This window comes from Pogoniulus pusillus, chromosome 4 (genome assembly GCF_015220805.1).
Source record: "Pogoniulus pusillus isolate bPogPus1 chromosome 4, bPogPus1.pri, whole genome shotgun sequence".
Lineage (NCBI taxonomy): Eukaryota > Metazoa > Chordata > Aves > Piciformes > Lybiidae > Pogoniulus > Pogoniulus pusillus.
Window position 1 is genome coordinate 38,655,618 of NC_087267.1, and position 19,234 is coordinate 38,674,851.

General features: G+C 45.1%; 1 protein-coding gene across 2 annotated transcripts in view; it reads right to left on the reverse strand.

Moving 5' to 3' along the window:
- Positions 1-19,234, reverse strand: part of ELAPOR2 (endosome-lysosome associated apoptosis and autophagy regulator family member 2) — a 117,695-nt gene that overhangs the window by 30,482 nt on the left and 67,979 nt on the right. For both annotated transcript variants that reach the window (XM_064142592.1, XM_064142593.1), the window contains exons 3-9: positions 11,422-11,617; positions 10,665-10,812; positions 8,776-8,862; positions 6,778-6,883; positions 5,700-5,852; positions 4,519-4,607; positions 923-1,103 (exon numbers count right to left, since the gene is read on the reverse strand). In XM_064142592.1, coding sequence (XP_063998662.1) covers positions 923-1,103; positions 4,519-4,607; positions 5,700-5,852; positions 6,778-6,883; positions 8,776-8,862; positions 10,665-10,812; positions 11,422-11,617 — 960 coding nt within the window. The remainder of the gene's footprint in view (positions 1-922; positions 1,104-4,518; positions 4,608-5,699; positions 5,853-6,777; positions 6,884-8,775; positions 8,863-10,664; positions 10,813-11,421; positions 11,618-19,234) is intronic.

The window sequence follows — 19,234 nt, forward strand, 5'->3', positions numbered from 1 at the left end:
AGATGTGGCTGGGTTGGAGGGCAGAAGGGCTCTGCAGCGGGACCTTGACCGCCTGGACAGATGGGCAGAGTCCAATGGGATGGGGTTCAATAGCTCCAAGTGCAGGGTGCTGCACTTTGGCCACAACAATCCCATGCAGAGATACAGGCTGGGGTCGGAGTGCCTGGAGAGCAGTCAAACAGAGAGGGATCTGGGGGTGCTGACTGATACCTGCCTGAACATGAGCCAGCAGTGTGCCCAGGTGGCCAAGAGGGCCAGTGGCATCCTGGCCTGCATCAGGAATGGTGTGGTCAGCAGGAGCAGGGAGGTCATTCTGCCCCTGAACTCTGCACTGGTTAGACCACACCTTGAGTACTGTGTTCAGTTCTGGGCCCCCCAGTTTAGGAGGGACATTGAGATGCTTGAGCGTGTCCAGAGAAGGGCGACGAGGCTGGTGAGAGGCCTTGAGCACAGCCCTACGAGGAGAGGCTGAGGGAGCTGGGGTTGTTTAGCCTGGAGAAGAGGAGGCTCAGGGGTGACCTTATTGCTGTCTGCAACTACCTGAGGGGTGGTTGTGGCCAGGAGGAGGTTGCTCTCTTCTCTCAGGTGGCCAGCACCAGAACGAGAGGACACAGCCTCAGGCTGTGCCAGGGGAGATTTAGGCTCGAGGTGAGGAGAAAGTTCTTCACTGAGAGAGTCATTGGACACTGGAATGGGCTGCCCGGGGAGGTGGTGGAGTCGTCGTCCCTGGGGCTGTTCAAGGCAAGATTGGACGTGGCACTTGGTGCCATGGTCTAGCCTTGAGCTCTGTGGTAAAGGGTTGGACTTGATGATCTGTGAGGTCTCTTCCAACCCTGATAATACTGTGATAATTAAATTAAGTCACATATAAGTAGACAACCTCTTTCAGGGACACGAGCAAGTGTTTTTTGTGGACACCTACCCTGAGTCCCATCTGAAAACGTGCCTGGTGGGCAAGGAGTACAGGAAGATGAGGCATTGTTGTAAAAGCCAGGATTGCAGGGTGGACAATCCTTCCTTTCTCCAGAAGGAGGGAGGGTCAATGCACCAGGGAGATCCTCTCTGCAGATCTTGGGTTCAATCCATTTGTACATGATCTGTGTCTGGAAGGAGAAGACAATTATCTCACATGTTGTGTTACAAAGCTTTAGGACTAGATGCACCAATCAGTATCTCCTTTGTAAACTAAATTAGGGTATTCCAAGTATTTCAGGCCAAAAGCAGACCTTGCACATTCAGGACAATAAAGGAAGTATGGAGAAGGGAGAGGAGTGACTGGGTTCGCAGGCAATAGCAAGATATCAGACCTTAAGAGCAAGGCAAAAATGTGAGGCTTTAAGAAATTATTATTGTTCATTCTGATTTATCTAATGAATTTTCCCATGAAAATGTTTCTGAGGAACTTAGAGAAATAATTCTAACAGCTGCATATCTGCAATCTCTGCATCACAATCACAGCAACCCAAAATGTAATGAGTTCTGCATTCATAGAATCATAGAATCAACCAGGTTGGAAGAGACCTCCTTTATAAAATCTCTGTATTGGGAGGCATCTGCTAGCAAGGAACACCAGAAGTTTTGCTTTTTTTCTCCATACTTGCCTGCTCTTTGAAAAGTCCTCAAGTTTTCTCCATCCATTTTCATCTACTTAGTAAATGCCAAAGCCACACAGGAGCTCTCCCAGTCCCCCTCCAGTCCCTCCAGATCACATATGGAGCGTTTTACAAACACTAACATGAGTTTCTGTGTTCAGAAAAAGGCTCAGATGAGATGGATCACCTGCAAAGCTGGGCTTCAAATTTCATCTGACTCTGGGTCTATCCTCAAAGGTTAAATTTAATACATCAAGACAAAAATTTTCTGAGTTCCATAGCTGAGAAACTCAACTGGTAAGACTTTAACCTGGCCATATCTGCCTCTCTGGGTACTTCCACTTTTTGGTCTCAGCAGTGTCACCAGGGATCCTTTAGGCCAGAGGCAACAGCAGCAAAGATTTCACCTTCTGAATCTGATCCAGGACCCTGAGTACACGCACCTGCCCTCTTGGGTGTTGCACTTCTTGCACTCCAGGTTAGCTCTCTGGTAACACAGAGGAAGAAGTATTGATCATCTTTGAAACTGTTATTAAAAAAGCTGGAAAAAACTCTCAGTGCAGGCCCAGGCTCCAGCTCCTGGGAGCTGCAATTAAGCTGAGGCTCTCGCCCTTTGTCCCTGCCTGCACTGCCTTATATCCACGCTTGTGTCAGGTTCTGCACCCTAGTTGACCCACACCCTGACTGATTCATGGACCTGATGTCCCAGCTTGACATCAATTGTGCTTCATCATTATGGACTTGTTTGGCAACCTTGGCTGAATCTGGCCAGTGATGATGGGTCCGTTTTGCTTGCTTTGCTCAAGTACCATGGGACTGCTCCCGTTGTCCCTGTGGCATCTGTCCTTTATGGATCAGTCTGCCCTTGCTTTTCCTCAACACTTAGACCTGTATTGTGTCTGCATTGCTCCAGAAACACTTCAGCAGCATCAGGGTGCACAGCTTTTAAAATAAAAAGGGTCATTAGGTGTCAAAGTGCCTTTGCGGTTGCCCAGATATCAGACATGCTGTACGTGCTAACCTGGCTGTGTCTGAGCAGAGAGAGAAGGGTCAGAAAGTGCCCACAGTCACTCAAGTGAGGGCTTTAAAGACTGAGGTAGAAATAATGTGTCTGGGACTTTTACAGCAGTAGGAAGGTGAAATAGGAGTCAAGTGCCTAAATCTCCTGAGTTCACTTCTACACAAGGAGAGGAGACAGCAGGAGGGAGACAGCAGTGAAAAACCTGGCTGATTTTAGTAAGCCACGGATCAATAGACATTTTAGGCTGGTGCTTTACAGCCACTCTTCACCTGAAGATGGACTGGAGAGTCAGGCCTCTACTTGAGATGAATCACATGGAGACACAGCTGGAGACTACAGCAAACCTGGACATATTTCCAGAGAAGCAGTGCACTAAACGGTCAGAGCAGTCCTGAAACCCCAGTCAGAATCTGTGTGTCTATGACACATGTTGTTGTAAATGGAAGATGAAGCATGTCTGTAGAAAGCCCCACTTTGATTTTTTATGAGGTCCATCAGTGAAGGTAAAGGCTATAGAGGAGGCAGGACGAGGGTCAACAGTGAGAGCCTATTCAATGCCAGGCAGCCTTGACTTACAGAGCAATGACAAGGTAATCAGCAGTAGGTTGCAGTTAAAGCAGTATGTGGGGTGTGGCAGTTGCTAATTCCTCAAATCATTACAGGCAGTTAACAGAGCAAGAATCAATGAATCAAGACCAGGTTGCAAAGTTTGCCAGGTCTGGAGCTAGTTTTACTGATGCCTCCTTATTAAAGCTAAATTTACTGATGTTTTCTTATTAAGGCAAACTCTCAGGTTCATTTTAGAACTAGCTGATGAGGATGCTCTAAAATACTTCATCCTGGCAGCAAATATTAGGCCAGCAACCTACAGGTGCTACGGATTTTGACTACTTGCCATCCTATTCAGATAGAAAAGAGATGGAAAAGGTCAAAAACCAGACAAAACAGACCTGGACACATAGAATCACAGAACCAACCAGGTTGGAAGGGACCTCCAAGATCATCCAGTCCAACCTATCACCCAGCCCTACATACACCACTCTCTGGACTCCATATTCCAATAAATAGAGTTTCTTCTCCAAATCCCATCAAAATCCCCTCTTGACTGCTGGGACAAAGGGCAGGAGAGCTTCAAAGCCAGGCTGCTCCATCAGCAGCTACCTCTATGAAAGACCCAGTGGATCTAATTTCTCCAGGTGAAATAACCTTCTGAGAGTCCAGGTATTTGGGGGCATTCAGTGAGACAACCAGGTATTTTGGGGCATTCAATGAGAAACCACATTATTAGCAGCTAAGCTCTGCTTAAATATATACATACATACATATATATATATATATATATATAGACCATTTTTTCAACAGATAACAGATCACAGGCTTTTGTTTGATGTTAAAACTGAGGGACATGATGCATGCCATACCTATGCAGCCCAACACTGCTTCCTGAAATAGGTATGGTCATGTTCAATACTCCTATGCCACAGTAGCACCTGAATTATGCCTGGGCACTGCTGGGACAGAGCAAGTTGTCACGAGCCAAAAGGATACCAGGAAAGATTTCTAACTAAAAAACATTCTGGGACAGTACTTCATCCTGTGCTCCAACCCTGTCTTTTTATGAGCATAAAGGTAGCACCAGTGGCCCAGTCAGACTAAACACAAGTGCAAGGAGCTTAGTATTTCACAATTACAGATTCCTTAAGCAGACTTATGACAGACAGACTTTTACAGGTAGATAAATACTAGAGAGAAGCCAGCTACAGGACAAGCCCAAAGCCTCACAGAGACTCAATACTGGATGCAAAACTGGGGAAGGAATTGGGAAAGAGATTCCTAGAAACCCTGCCTTGTTGACAAAACAGTAAGCTCAATGAGCTTTAAAATAGTATTATGCCTTCTACTTACTTTCCCTTCCTTATCACACGGGGTATGGATCTGGAAAAAGTCTTTGTTTGTGCACGGAGGACGGCCGATACATGCACTGGACCCCTCATCTAAAAAGAAAGGGTGAGGAACAGGACATTAACGTTGCAAAATAGTCCCTAGAAACAATCTCAACGTGCTGCAGATTAAAGTCAGCAGAAAAATACAAAACAGAAAAGAAAAATCAAACATTTAATGGACTATAAATGAACCTTCCTCTGAATTGAAGTATGGGAATAGGGAAAATACCAGCTACACTTGCACCGTCACATTGAAATTCATTGATGCAGTACAACCAGGGAGCCACCCAAACTCTCACCCCACCCCTTCACCTTCAGGTAGTAGCTTGGGTAGTTTGCCAAGCATAGGAATGGGTTCTCACTTGATAAGGAACAAAAATAATCTAGGCCCTTAGAAACTTCCTTACAAACATTGGCTGCTTTTCCCCTACCCAGATTTCTTTGTAAAATTTCCATTCCACAGACATAAGTTTGCAGTAACCTGTGATAGCAGGGGCTGTGTTTGGTAACTGATTCTTCAGAAGCTTTCTTACCAGATTACTACAAGGAAGAATGTTGAATATGTTTTGACTATGAAGAAGGCATTCTGCCAGTTATGTGATGATCACAGCTAATGACAGATGGGAATGCAGGCTTTGGGGACTAAAGTTTGCAACTAGATCATCACATCTTCCAATGACACAGGAGGCAGGGACAGGTTGGGTGAGGATTTGGAAAAGGAGTTCCTCCAAACATGATAAATGTGAAGGCAGTGAAGCTAAAAACCGTTAACACAAATGACCACGAGAGGGCACAGCACGACTGTCACTACGCTTCAGAACTGCTGCCTTCGAGGTCACAGCTCTCTCCATCCCTTCATGATAGCACCATGACTTTAGCTGAGAGCAGCTGTGACCTATTATTACAGTATCACACAGTATCACAGTCTCATCAGGGTTGTAAGAGACCTCACAGATCATCAAGTCCAACCCTTTACCACGTATATATCTGCCCTCTGCAGCTTTAGGGAAGTCTCTCATTTACTTCTCTTTTGTCACATCAACTGAAGGCTAAACTTCCGTGTTGGATAAAATCATTCTAACATCTGCCCATGGAATCTTACATAGTCAGACTCTCCTGGTTTTGCTTAACCCATTTGATTACCTGCATAATACATTTCTTCTTTACATTTGGTGCACTCCTTTGCTCCTTTCTCAGAATAAGTGTTTCTTGGACACACCTGGCAGCCAGATGAACCTGGTTTGTCACTGAAGGTACCAGGCTTACATGCGAAGCATTCAGATGTATATGCAACTCCTGTAAGGTAAATTGCAGGTAAACCACTTAAATACAGAGAGTTATGCTCCATAACTACTGCCTACCTTTTTCTGGGGGAAAGCAAGCCAACTGCACAACACTACTTAAAATTCACAAACTCTCACCACTCATTTTAGACACTTTTGGCTGTGCTGACTCATAATTTAGGTCTTTAATCTTTGCTCCTCAGTGCAAGCCTGACCCATGTAAGAAACTCCAAGTCTGGTTATACTTAGAACAGGACCAAAAGAGCAATCCCAGATTAATTAAGTTGTTTAAATGGTAATGTAACTGTCACTGTTATGATTCATAGATTCACAGGACCACAGGATGTTAGTGTTTGGAAGAGACCCAAGGAGATCATTGAGTCCAACCCCCCTGCCAGAGCAGGACCACACAATCTAGCACAGATCACAGAGGAATGCATCCAGACAGGCCTTGAAAGGCTCCAGAGAAGAAGACTCCACAACCTCTCTGGGGAGTCTGTTCCATATTCATAGAATACCAGGTTGGAAGTGACCTCAAAAATCATCTAATCCAACCATTCAAGGTAAGAATATAGTTTAAATGAAACTGTCTAATGCAGAGGAACGATGTGTATATTCATTTTTCACTGTTGAATGGCTTACCCATAATTATGGTCTCTCTATTCTACATAAAAGAACACCTGTTTATTCCTTCCAGTCTCTATTTGCTAAGCCAGTCTTCTCCAGCAGACGGCACCATTTACCAGCTACATCATTTTTTCAGCCTTTTTCTGAACATTGTGAAGTTTTGCTCTCTGTTTGTACACTTCAGAGAAGGACACAGTGGACAGGGGGGCTAAAAAAAGCCACTGCAGTGCTGTAGAACCCACCAGAAATGGCACTTGCCAAACACTGAGATGAAAAAGTAAGATAAGACCTTAAAAGCAAATATCACTTACCCTCAATAGTGATGTTTTTCACCAGAACTGGTTTTACTGCTTTGGACCCCATGAGAATCCCTGTTGTTCTCCAGTATAATATATTGCTGCCTGATTTCAGAGTCACCTGCAACAACACACACATAACAGTTAGCAGACTGCCCCTCACCATGAAATTGTTTTGCTTCTTATTTCCATTACTCTGATTGCTCACGCTCTAGCATCAGTCCTGGCTTCTCCTAAGCTCCTTTGTGAGTCCAGAAGTAATGGGGAGACAGCTAGGCAGATTCTGCAGAGATGTCTCTGACGAGTGCCAAAGCATGCTTCATAAAACAGCTTCTCAACACCTTAGTTTTATAGGAAAACATCAGGAGCTGTTTCTGACCTTGTAAGCAGACCTGGAAAAACTGTTTCTGCATTTATCCATCCACTCCTGGCACTCAGGAACTTCTATCTCTAGATTTGTGCTCAGATATAGCAAATGAGATTGCTTTTAAAGCCCCATGATACACTTCTATAAAGAAACCCAGCATGACCCAGAGTTAAAAACTCCAGGCTCACAAGTGAGCTCTGTTTACAGGCTAAAAGGTCACACTCTGCCTGCATCTAACACTACAGAAAGATGATCAGCAAGCCAGGCACAAACCATGAATGTCCCCAGCAGCAGCACCATCCCTCTTGCTCATTTCTGACCCTGAACAGGAGATGAGATGCAGAAAACAACCCAGTTTCCAACCGCTGACCTACTTGTCTTCATTGCATGGTTCAGCAAATAGCTACACAACCTCTGTGCCACCATAGGCTGGGACCTATGGCTGGGATAAGGGACAGGAGGAAGGTAGGATCACTTCTGGGAGCAATGTTGCTGCCTGCTGCCTTCAACTCACCTGTGTAACCCTATCACTCTACTCACTAAACACAACAAGCTTACCAAGACCCTGCACGGCCTGCAAAGCTGTACCATGCCTGCTACCCAGCACAACATACCTACTGCCAGTGTAGTGATATTGGCCTGAAGGTGCTATATCTTCTCACAAAAAGAGGGATAAACTCTCCCAGCAGAAATGTCCAGGACAATGAGATTTACACACCTGGCAGGACAACAATTATTTTTCTTCATCCAGGAAAAGTGAAAATACATCATGTTGTAACTCTCACTCCCCAAACAGCTGTCCTCTGGGGAACTAGAAAGAAGTTGGTTGGAACTATGATGAACCAAGTATCATGTTGCATGCTCAACATGAGCCCTGGTGCAGCAGGACAAGCATGCTGAGAGCAGAGGCTGAAACAACTGCAAAACTGAGCTTAAAGATGCCACCACGGCAGGATTTGCAGTGCCAACAAATGCCTTGAGGAGAACCACAATGGTCATCTCACCTAGCTTGTGTGAGTCTATATTCCAGATAGGCATCCAAGTGACCTTCATAGTCAGGGAAGACATTTGTACATTCCAGATGATGAGCTCAGCTTGTACCATCTTCCACCCAGATGCTGTCTACACCTCTCAGCTCCCCCAGGTCAATGCCCTGGCCTCGGATCTACCTCTCAGTCTGTGTTACCCACCCCTCCTCACCCAGCTCTCCTGCCTTCCAATGTGACTCACACTGTACCTGAGCTAACAGGCACTGCCAACCATAGTTAGCCTGGGAATATGAATTTTCCTCTGGGAGAATACAGTCCGTGGAAAACAGAGAAGGTGCTGCTGTCCTGTGCCCACGAAAAGCTGTTTTTACTGGCATAATGCTGCCTATGCTAGGTCTTTGCCATAAGGTCTCTGGGAATTAGCATATGATAGAGTGGAAGCCAGGCGTAGCCATGAACTACTGAGCTCATCTGCACAATGTCTGTGCTCTCAGCACCTTAGAAGTCTCAGTGGCCTTGCCATCACTACTAGGAAAGCTGTGCTTCTTCAAATGCATTCACAGGATTTGGCCCTTGTTTGCTGCCTGCTGAGCAGAAATCACAGACATTTATAAGTGGGGAAAAAAAGCTCCATGAAAGAATTTTTTGCACACTTACAGAATGAGAGCCCCACTCTCCATTGTCTGTTAGCTTCACCCACTTGTCAGCCGTGGAATCCATCTCTTTGCACTGGTCATTTTGTATCTGTTAATAAAAACACAAGATCAGTGACCACAATCAGATGTATCTCTCTGTCAGCACACTCACTGCTGGCTGGGAAAAACATTCAGCTTCGTTCCTTTTGCCTAGATATTTAGGACAACATCTGCCTTACTTTAGGCAAAATAACCCCCCCAACTTTCAGAACCTGCTAGCAGCTGCACAGTGCCTCCAATGATCTTTTCTGATGCTGATGGGGGGAAAGAGCAGGAGAAGATCTCAACCTTCTCTTACTATCTGGTCAAGCTTGAATGCTGAGCATCTTGTCTTGGCTGCCTGCTCCTTCTGAGCCTGCCAAGGCACAACACTCTAAAATCCATGGGCTTCTAAGTCAGAGGTGCAGTAAGAATAGATGGGCTCGAGCTAGAAGACAAATTGCTTTCTCTGCAGTCAATATCTGCAGTTTCTGGTTCCCTGCCACCTGACATCACTAAGGATGAGAGTAACATTATCAAGAGAAAGGCAACATGTCATGGAGAATTTGCCCTCGCAGACGTGTGATGTTGATTATACCTCACCCAGATCCAGCACAGCTCTTTGAGCTGCTGCCACTGAAATGTCACTGTGCAGACTGAAGTGCAACTATTAAATATATATAAGCACAAATGCATGCTGGAGTTAAAAAACAGACTTTCATTGCAGTGTCAAACATAGATTCCCTGAAATACTGAAGCTGACTAGGAAGTATTTACATGGGCATTTCTATAAAGGACTGTACCACTCACTGCTTCTTGAAGAGGGGATGTTAAATTTAAGGAGGGGAATGAGTGGAATACATATAAAAGTTATAATCAAAAAGCTTTTTGCAAAGCCAGTGCTCAAAGAAACAATGTCATTTTTCCAGCATGGTCAGGCATATAAGCAATAGGAGCTAGGATTCATAATCCTGGTACATACATTTGACATCAGAAAGCCTGTTTCCTGCTTTCTCCCTGTGAAAAAGTCAGGAGAGTCTAACATAAAACTGACATAACTAAATTCTATCATCTGCACTATTTTTAAAGTGCAATAGCAATCTATTCTACAAATGTAGCAACAAGAGGTCGGTTTTGTCTTCCTTTCCCATCTCTACTGAGGAGAAATCCACTGCATTTTTCTCCAAGTTTCAAGGAACATTAACCAATCCCAGCTAAGGTTCCTCATTCTTGTGAGATAGCATGACCTGTAATTTCCATAAAATATGGAGGAAAACCATAGCTCACTAGACAGTGAGGCAGTAACAGAGGAGACTGAAACCTTCCAGTCATCTCCTGCTCTGAGGTGCTCTCCCATTATCTTATGTTCTGTCACAAATGGCAGGTACGATATGCCAAGACAAGCAGTGTGGGTGTTGGTGAAACCTTCTGAAGCATCTCAGGGGCATCTACACCCCAATCTTTCAGCTCACAGGATCCCAACCAACCCATCTGTATGGGCAGAGCCTTTTGCATTCTGGTCACTGCTGATCAGATTGTTCTGGTAATTTAGGTAGAGCATGAAGCTGAAGCTTTTCCACCACCAATTGTCTCATAAAAGGCTGGACTAACAGAAGCCATCATGATACCTAATGGAAAAAATCCCAGTGCATGGTAGATGGAATTAGTTTAGTCTAAGTTTTGAAGCTTAAATAAATGTCAAAAGGCAGCATAAATAACAGAAAGAGCAGAAGATTTTTTTTTATCTTGTCAGGAATAACAAACTATGGAGACATGGGGAATGTAAAAGGAGAGAAAAGCTGCCTCTGTTGGGCTTTATCTGGACCGAAATCTTACAATTTGAGGTTGGATTCACCACATAAAATGCCTTACAAAAAATTCAAAGAAGATGTTGTTGTCAATATACTGATATTCAAAGAAGACAGAACCAGATTTCTTCAGGTGCACAGCGTAGATGAGAGAAACTGTACAATCATCCCGGTTTGACTCGATGTAATTCCCTCGAGGTGTCCATGAGGAGCTGATGAACATAAACAAAACAAACCTCAGTTGAGATCACAGACACTGAGGAGGAGGACACTCTTACACTACTATACAAAACCCTCTAACTTAAAAAAGAACCCAGAATCTCACAATAGATCACTGCAGTTAACTTATAAATTTATTACTAGATTCCCATTTAATTTTCATGTAAATGCAATACTTTTCAATAAAACTGTGCACAGAAAAAGATACTGGTCTAGAAATTTAGGACACAGCCCACACAGGAGAGGTTCATTATCCATAGGTCCAACATGCTTTCAATTAGAATCAGAAACAGCCTTCTGCAACCACCATGGATAGGCTGTGAAAGTTCTAGACACAGCTACTAGAGCTGGAGTATTCCAGTTACAAATAAGAGCAGCCACAGCCTGGTCTTAGACTCACTAGCTGGTTGTGAGCATGAGGAGACCGTGATGACAGTAAAAAGATGGTCACACATTTCACTTCCCAGCCACTCTTGTGTGGCATTAGTTGGGGTGATTACCTTCTGAAGATCTTAGATACGTCAATAAGGTGGCTTTGTGCTGCTGAGCTGTCTGAGGTTTACCCATGGCTGCAAAACCCAGGTGCAAACCCAACTTCTTACTTGTTGCAGCTGTCAGCTTTATTCTCAGACGAGCCAAGTGTCGTGTCCATGAAAGTTGCCACATTGGAAAATCCTGCTGGCAGCTCATCCCATTCATCAAACTTGATCCCACTCCCCAGTGAATAGGTTCCCTCTGCACATTTGCTGCACACCTGGTTCTTCATCTCCAGGTACTCACCAGAAGCACAGGAAAAAGCTGGGGAGGCAATAATTTCCAACATGTGAATGTAGAAATTAATCCACATTTAATTTCCATTAAATTATGTTGCTGCTTAATTCAGAGTGAAGCAAACAGGAATGCCCTAGTCCCATGAGCACAACAGCTGAACTGCCAACATTGGTTGCAGAATTGAGGTGTTCACTAATGCCTGTTTTTTCACCAATATAGCAGCACTGAAACCAAATCTTAGATGACAACTCCTGACTTTTAGCTTGTGTCTAATCTTGGCAACACAAGACTTAGAAATTAAATCTCTACCAAGAGACTCTGCCCAAAAGCAATTTGTGAAAACCATGGACTTGTAATACAGTTCTCCTCACCTTTGTTCACCCACTTGTGGCAGCTTGAACTCAATTAAAATCAGCAGCACTTGAAAGCCAGAGCAGACTCACATGACCCACCTATACAGTAGCTAAGAAAAATGCACAGCCACATGCTACAAACCCCAGCTGAGCATTGTACACCTAATCCAAGGCTCTCTCCACTTTTGGGCTTTGTGGGCTGCCTACAGAGTGTTAAATATGTTGTGTGATAGACCAGGTGGTCTTGGAAAAGATGGAGAATAGTACTGTCTTGTAAATGAGGGTGTTTGACAGAGGTGATGCCAGCATGCTGAGAAAATAAGTGCTGGTTACTAACAAAACAAAGACAATGCTTAAACAGGAAGGACATAGAAGGGGTTCAGAGGAGGGACACAAAAATTATCAGGGGCTGGAACACCTCTTCTATGAGGATAGGCAGAAGAAGCTGGGGTCATTTAGCCTGGAGAAGAGAAGCCTCTGGGAAAACTTAATAATGAACATCCAGTACTTGAAGAGAGTCTACAAGAAGGTTGCAAAGGGACTGTTTACAAAGGCCTGTAATGATAGGACAAGGGACAATGGTTTGAAATTAGAGAAGGATAAACTTGAACTGGATGTTAGACACAAGTTCTTTACCATGAGAGTGGTGGAACACTGGAAAACCTTGGCCAGGAAGGTAGTTGAGGCCCCACTCCTGGAGGTCATCAAAATCAGGCTCAACAAGGCTCCAAGCAACCTGATCTAGTGGACAATGTCCCTGCCTACACCGAAGGGGACTTGGACTAGATGACCTTTGGAGATCTCTTCCAACCCAAACCATTTATTATTTTATGATTCTGTTTTTTCCTTAATAAAGGTGCAAAGAGAAATCATCAGGAAAGGAAGTAACAAAGCAATCTCTCTCATTATATGTTTGAATCCTTTACCAGATTCAACTTTTTTGTTGTTGTGAAGAAAGCTAAACAGCAAGAAACAGAGAGCGCTGCTTAACCAAACTTTCCAGACACGTGAACTTGAAACAAGGAGTCGGTAACCACGAGCAATTCGCTGCTACAATGAAGACACAGAAGGCAGCAGAGCTTCCTGTTCCACTGCAGAGATCATTGCTTTATCAAACTAATACCATTCAACTCCTTACAACTGATTTTCAGAGAAAAAAACGAGTGCAAGAGATCAGGCAGCCTGCCACGCAGGACACTGCCAGACCTTCCAGGAGGGAGATGAGCTTTTCTCTTACTTTGTTGGGAAATCACCTTCTTTTTTTTTTTATCATAGAATCATAGAATCAACCAGGTTGGAAGAGACCTCCAAGATCATGCAGTCCAACCTATCACCCAGCCCTAACCAATCTACTAGACCATGGCACTAAGTGCCTCATCCAGGCTTTTCTTGAAGACCCCCAGGGACGGTGCCTCCACCACCTCCCTGGGCAGCCCATTCCAATGCCAATCACTCTCTCTGTGAAGAACTTCTTCCTAATATCCAGCCTATACCTACCCTGGCACAACTTGAGACTGTGTCCCCTTGTTCTATTGCTGGTTACCTGGGAGAAGAGGCCACCCCCCACCTGGCTACAATGCCCCTTCAGGTAGTTGTAGACAGCAATAAGATCACCCCTGAGCCTCCTCTTCTCCAGGCTCAACAGGCCCAGCTCCCTCAACCTCTCCTCATAGGATTTGTGCTCCAGGCCCCTCACCAGCTTCGTTGCCCTTCTCTGGACAATTACCTTCTTTCCCTTTTCTAAGAATTGTATATCAAATGCAGTAGCATTTCCCATCAAAAGAGATATGTCTGCAACCAAACTACCACTGGGCATGCCAGCTGCTTGCCACATTCAATTTGGGGCTGAGTGTGGCTAATGGCAGCACAAACCACTTTCGACACTGGAACAGATGCATCATTTGGTCTCATTCCAGGTGGTCAGGAGCAGCTGGAGGGGGATGAAGAGGAAACAAGGAGTGTGACAAGCATGGAGATGGTCTCCTCTCCCAGTGTTGCATGACTTGCTCTTCCAGCAAGAAGGGAGACCAAAAGACAGGCCAAATACTCTTTAATCTTGGAGACAAGCAGGTTGTGGCCGTGCCCAGAGGGACCTCACTAAAATACAGCTGAGCACAGATCCAGTGCCGACCAGTAACTGCTTGTCCATAGAAATAGTTGACATTATAGCAGCATTGATGTGTTTGTGGGTGTGACACGGGCAAGATGCTGTCAAGGGGAAGGACAGTGCCACCATGTACAAGGTGGTTCTGCAATGTAAAATTTCAGGAATCTAATTTTCAGGTGTGTGCTCTTATTCATCCTGCACTAATTCCTCCTCCTTGCCTCAGACTTCAGAGGAAAAAATAATCTCTTTGTTTAGAGGTAGCCTTTGTGAAGGCTGTCTGCTTCCAACTCCAGAGCCCATTTATTTCAGCATTTAATTTTCAGATAAAACATTTCTTCTAAAAAACAACAACAACCAAAAAACCCAACAAAAAAACCCCACCACACTGTGAAGCACATCATAACATTTCATGATTTGCCCCATCATGAGCATTTTTAAAACTGGAATAACATTTTCAGAGGCAGTGCTGCTGGATACACTGATGCCTTCAGTAGCTCCAGTGGAGCTGATGCAATTATGGGTGATTTGCAGCTGTAGCTTTCTTAAGATAAATACAGAAGGAAAAAATAGTGGTTTGTACAGGTGCCTGTATTAGTGACAAAAGATGCTATAAAGAACTCTTAGATAGATAATGCCACAGGCAGACACACAGATTCATACAAGCATGCAATAAAGTTGATAGCAGATTTACTTCACAAAACATTAACAAGAGCTACAATATTAATACCTATCAAAAGCATTGCATATGTCTGAGGAAACAGAACTCATTTCATCCTTTAAAAGTATTACAAGTCACTTGATAAAGGTGACTAAGCAAATGCAGTAGACTTAGGGTTTCTAATACAGTTAACTTAGCTTCGCATGTCATTCTGAAGAAGGTAGTGCCACACAATGCCAGTGAGGCACAGCTTAAATAGATTGAGTGGCCTGAGCAACAGATCTCAGACAAGATTGCTGGTGGGAAGCCATCACAGAATAGAGGGGAAGTGGAACAGCTCTACCTGCCCAGCTCTGCCTGCCCTAGGACTGAGTCTGATGGCTGTCCACACTTTAATCCATGATCTGCAGGCAAATAGAAAAGGGACAGTATTCAAATTGACAGGTGTGAGACTTGTCAAGACTGAGCTCTTGACTTGTCAAGACTCTAAGCCAGAGTCTTTTTAAGAGTCAAATATAAAGACAAGCCACTAAAGGCAAAGAGTGCCAGCCCTTCCTACAGGAAGGCTGAAACATATCCTGAACAGCATCAAGCCTGAGGGTCACAATGGACCCATCATTCACCAAGACCTTCCACTTATGCATGCAAAGTGGAAGCTTCCACTTCCACATGCAAAAAAGGTGCTAGTGAGATCTGTAAATATACTTAGAATTGGAGGTAGAGCTGGGTAGGATTAAATGTGTTCATCACGAGTGAGAAGATCATTCTACTACTGAATGTGGTTGTGATTTGGCATTTTTAAGAGGTCAGTGGAAACCAAAAGGATTTTAATGGCTTTTAAAATTAGGAGTAATCTCTTGCAGCAACAGATCCAAAGTGTTTAGTCTATTTAGTTTATCAAAAGACTGATAATCAACTTAATTAATATACAAACATCTCCATGGGGAGAAAACACAGGATCCCATTCAAGTACTTAACCAGCAAATTGCATAAGAACTACCTTTTGGAAGCTGAACCCAGACAAATTCAAGTTGGAAATAATGTGCACATTTTTAACAGGAAGAATGAGTGATTGCTGGAACAATCTGTCATGGCATGTGATGAATCCTTGGTCCCTCAAGTGCTTCGTACCATATCTGGACACCATATGGAAGAAAAGCTCACACTAAATACAAATTATCAGCATCAGCCTTACTGGATGCATTTTAATGGCCTGTGAGGTCAAATTAGAGAATCTAATTAATCACCCTCATCTTAAATTGAGTGACAGTATCTTAACTTCCCTCCTGTGGCACACCACGGATGGAAGTGGGGCATCCTGAAGCAAGAGCCCTGCCCACTGTGCAACCACTTCCAAGCAGTGCATACAAAAGATCACTTTGTGGATCTGACAGCAGTTTACAATCACTTTGCAGACATGGAAGTGGCTCCCCAGAGAGGAAAACAGGTCGTAAACAAGATTGTCTCATTTGCCCTTTGACTGCAAGGCTCCAGGATCATGGTCTTCCTTTTAGTACAGCCATGGCTCTCCCAGTAATTTCAGTGGATTAAGGTCAATGTTGGTTGGCACATTTATCTTCTAGTAAGTTCCCCAAACAATCTCAAGTTGCTTAACTTTACAATGCTCGGGGTCAGGACAGGCTTACCATGAACACAGCTGGACTAACAGAGTCAGTCTTTCCATGTATAGGAGTACTCAACTTCTGAGGTCTGAAACCTTTCCCTTGTAGTGCTTTCTCATGCTGAGTATCTTCCAACATCTTGCCACACTCTGAGAGGTAGCAGAATATTTGTGATTTCACCATATTAATCAAATCTGCCTCAATATTCTGCATCCTCCCACACTAAACCTGTAATATACTCAAATTCTTTCCTCCTTTATGCAGCTCCAGCCATCTCATAGACTCACAGAAGGGCTTAGGCTGGAAGAGATCTTAGAGATCATCTAACCCAACTGCCCTGGTTACTCAAGCTAGCCCAGGTTACTCAAGGCCTTGTCCAACCTGGCCTTCAACATCTCCAGGCAGGGGCATCCACAGCCTCTCTGGACAATCCATGCCAGAGTTTTTCCATCTTCCTAGTGAAGAATTCCTTCCTCATCCTCAGGTCCAATCTAAACCTTTTCTTCTTCAATTTCAGTCTGTTTCCCCTTGCCCTGTGGGTGGACACTCTTGTAAAATGTCCCTCTGCAGCATTCCTGGAGGATCCCTTCAGGTATTGGAAGGCAGCTCTAAAGTCCCTCTGGAGTCTTTTCTTCTGCAGGCTGAACACTCCTAGCTCCCTCAGCCTGTCCTCAAAGCAGAGGTGTTCCAGCCCCTGGATCATCATTGTGGCCTTCTCTGGACTTGCTCCAACAGGTCTGTGTCCTTCTTATGCTGGAGACCCCAGAACTGGATGCAGTACTTGAGGAGTCTCACAAGAGCAGAGTCAAGGGGCAGAATCCCCTCTCTTGCCCTGCTGCCCACACTCCTGATGCATCCCAGCAGGCAGCTACTGGCTCTATTCAGGAATGCTCTCAACCCACTCTGTACACAGTTTGTATTTGTGCCTGGGATTGGCCCAACCCAGCTGGAGGACCTTGCACTGTGACTTGTTGAACCTCCTGCAGTTGGCACTGGCCCCTCTCTCCAGCCTGTCAAAGCCCCTTTGGATGCCATCCCTGCCCTCCAGTGAGTGCAGCAGAGCACACAGCTTGGTGTGATCAGCAAACCTGCTGAGGGTGCACTCACAGTATCACAGTATCACAGTATCATCAGGGTTGGAAGAGACCTCACAGATCATCAAGTCCAACCCTTTACCACAGAGCTCAAGGCTAGACCATGGCACCAAGTGCCATGTCCAACCTTGCCTTGAACAGCCCCAGGGACAGCGACTCCACCACCTCCCCGGGCAGCCCATTCCAGTGTCCAATGACTCTCTCAGGGAAGAACTTTCTCCTCACCTCAAGCCTAAATCTCCCCTGGCGCAGCCTGAGGCTGTGTCCTCTTGTTCTGGTGCTGGCCACCTGAGAGAAGAGAGCAACCTCCTCCTGGCCACAACCACCCCTCAGGTAGTTGTAGACAGCAATAAGGTCACCCCTGAGCCTCCTCTTCTCCAGGCTAAACAATCCCAGCTCCCTCAGCCTCTCCTCATAGGGCTGTGCTCAAGGCCTCTCACCAGCCTCGTTGCCCTTCTCTGGACACGCTCAAGCATCTCAATGTCCCTCCTAAACTGGGGGGCCCAGAACTGGACACAGTACTCAAGGTGTGGTCTAACCAGTGCAGAGTACAGGGGCAGAATGACCTCCCTGCTCCTGCTGACCACACCATTCCTGATGCAGGCCAGGATGCCACTGGCTCTCTTGGCCACCTGGGCACACTGCTGGCTCATGTTCAGGCAGGTATCAATCAGCACCCTCACATCCCTCTCTGTCTGGCTGCTCTCCAGCCACTCCGACCCCAGCCTGTATCTCTGCATGGGGTTGTTGTGGCCAAAGTGCAGCACCCTGCACTTGGAGCTATTGAACCCCATCCCATTGGACTCTGCCCATCTGTCCAGACAGGCAAGGTCCCACTGCAGAGCACTTCTGCCCTCCAACCCAGCCACATCTGCCCCCAGCTTAGTGTCATCTGCAAACTTGCTGATGACTGACTCCATGCCCTCATCCAGATCATCTATGAAGATGTTAAAGAGGATGGGGCCCAGCACTGATCCCTGAGGGATGCCATTGTCCATGTCACTGAACAGCACTGGGCCCACAGCAGAGCCCTGAGGAGCTCCACTGCCACTGGTCTCCACAATCTGAAGTGCAGCTAAGGAGGTGGAATACAGAAGCTCTTCTGCCTCAACACTTTGCACAACAGATGTTGCTGTCTTGATTGCTCTACAATAAAGCTAAGTACTAATGCAGTGTCCATAATAATTCACAGTCCACATCACCATTATCAGAATAAACCTCAGTCTTATGCCTTCCCTCAGATACTTCAGCTCTTTCTGTTGCCACTGAGTGTGTGCTTGTTAATGTGTATCTCTCTGTGTCTCTTTGGCTCACAATACATTACAATTTCTAAAAGTACCCAGGTCTGGATTTTGCCAGTTTATAACTGAAGGGGGCAGCAATGACGAAAATTGTACCAAAACCAGTGAAAATACAGAGGAAAAATATTCTCAAACACTGGCTTTCCACCTCTCCACACTTCATTCCCACACTGTTCATCCAATTCTCCACTGTCTGGGATTCAGGTAAAATGCTGCCATCTCCTGCAGGCAGGGTCTGGGCTGAATTGTTTCAGACTCCCAGGGGCATGAGTCAAAACTGTAGCTCAGAAAGGAAATACAAGGTTGGCAGCATGACACAGCTGTCCTTCTGTACAGCTGCTGGGTTCAGCAAACACATGCCACAAGCCCAGAGGGGAAGATGTGGCCAAGGACAAGTACATAGAGGCATCTGTTCAGTGATACCCAGGGACATCAAGGTTCACACAGCATGGAACCAGGGACCAACCAAAATATGGGATGAGGAGAATAAAAGAAAGCCAAAGGATATA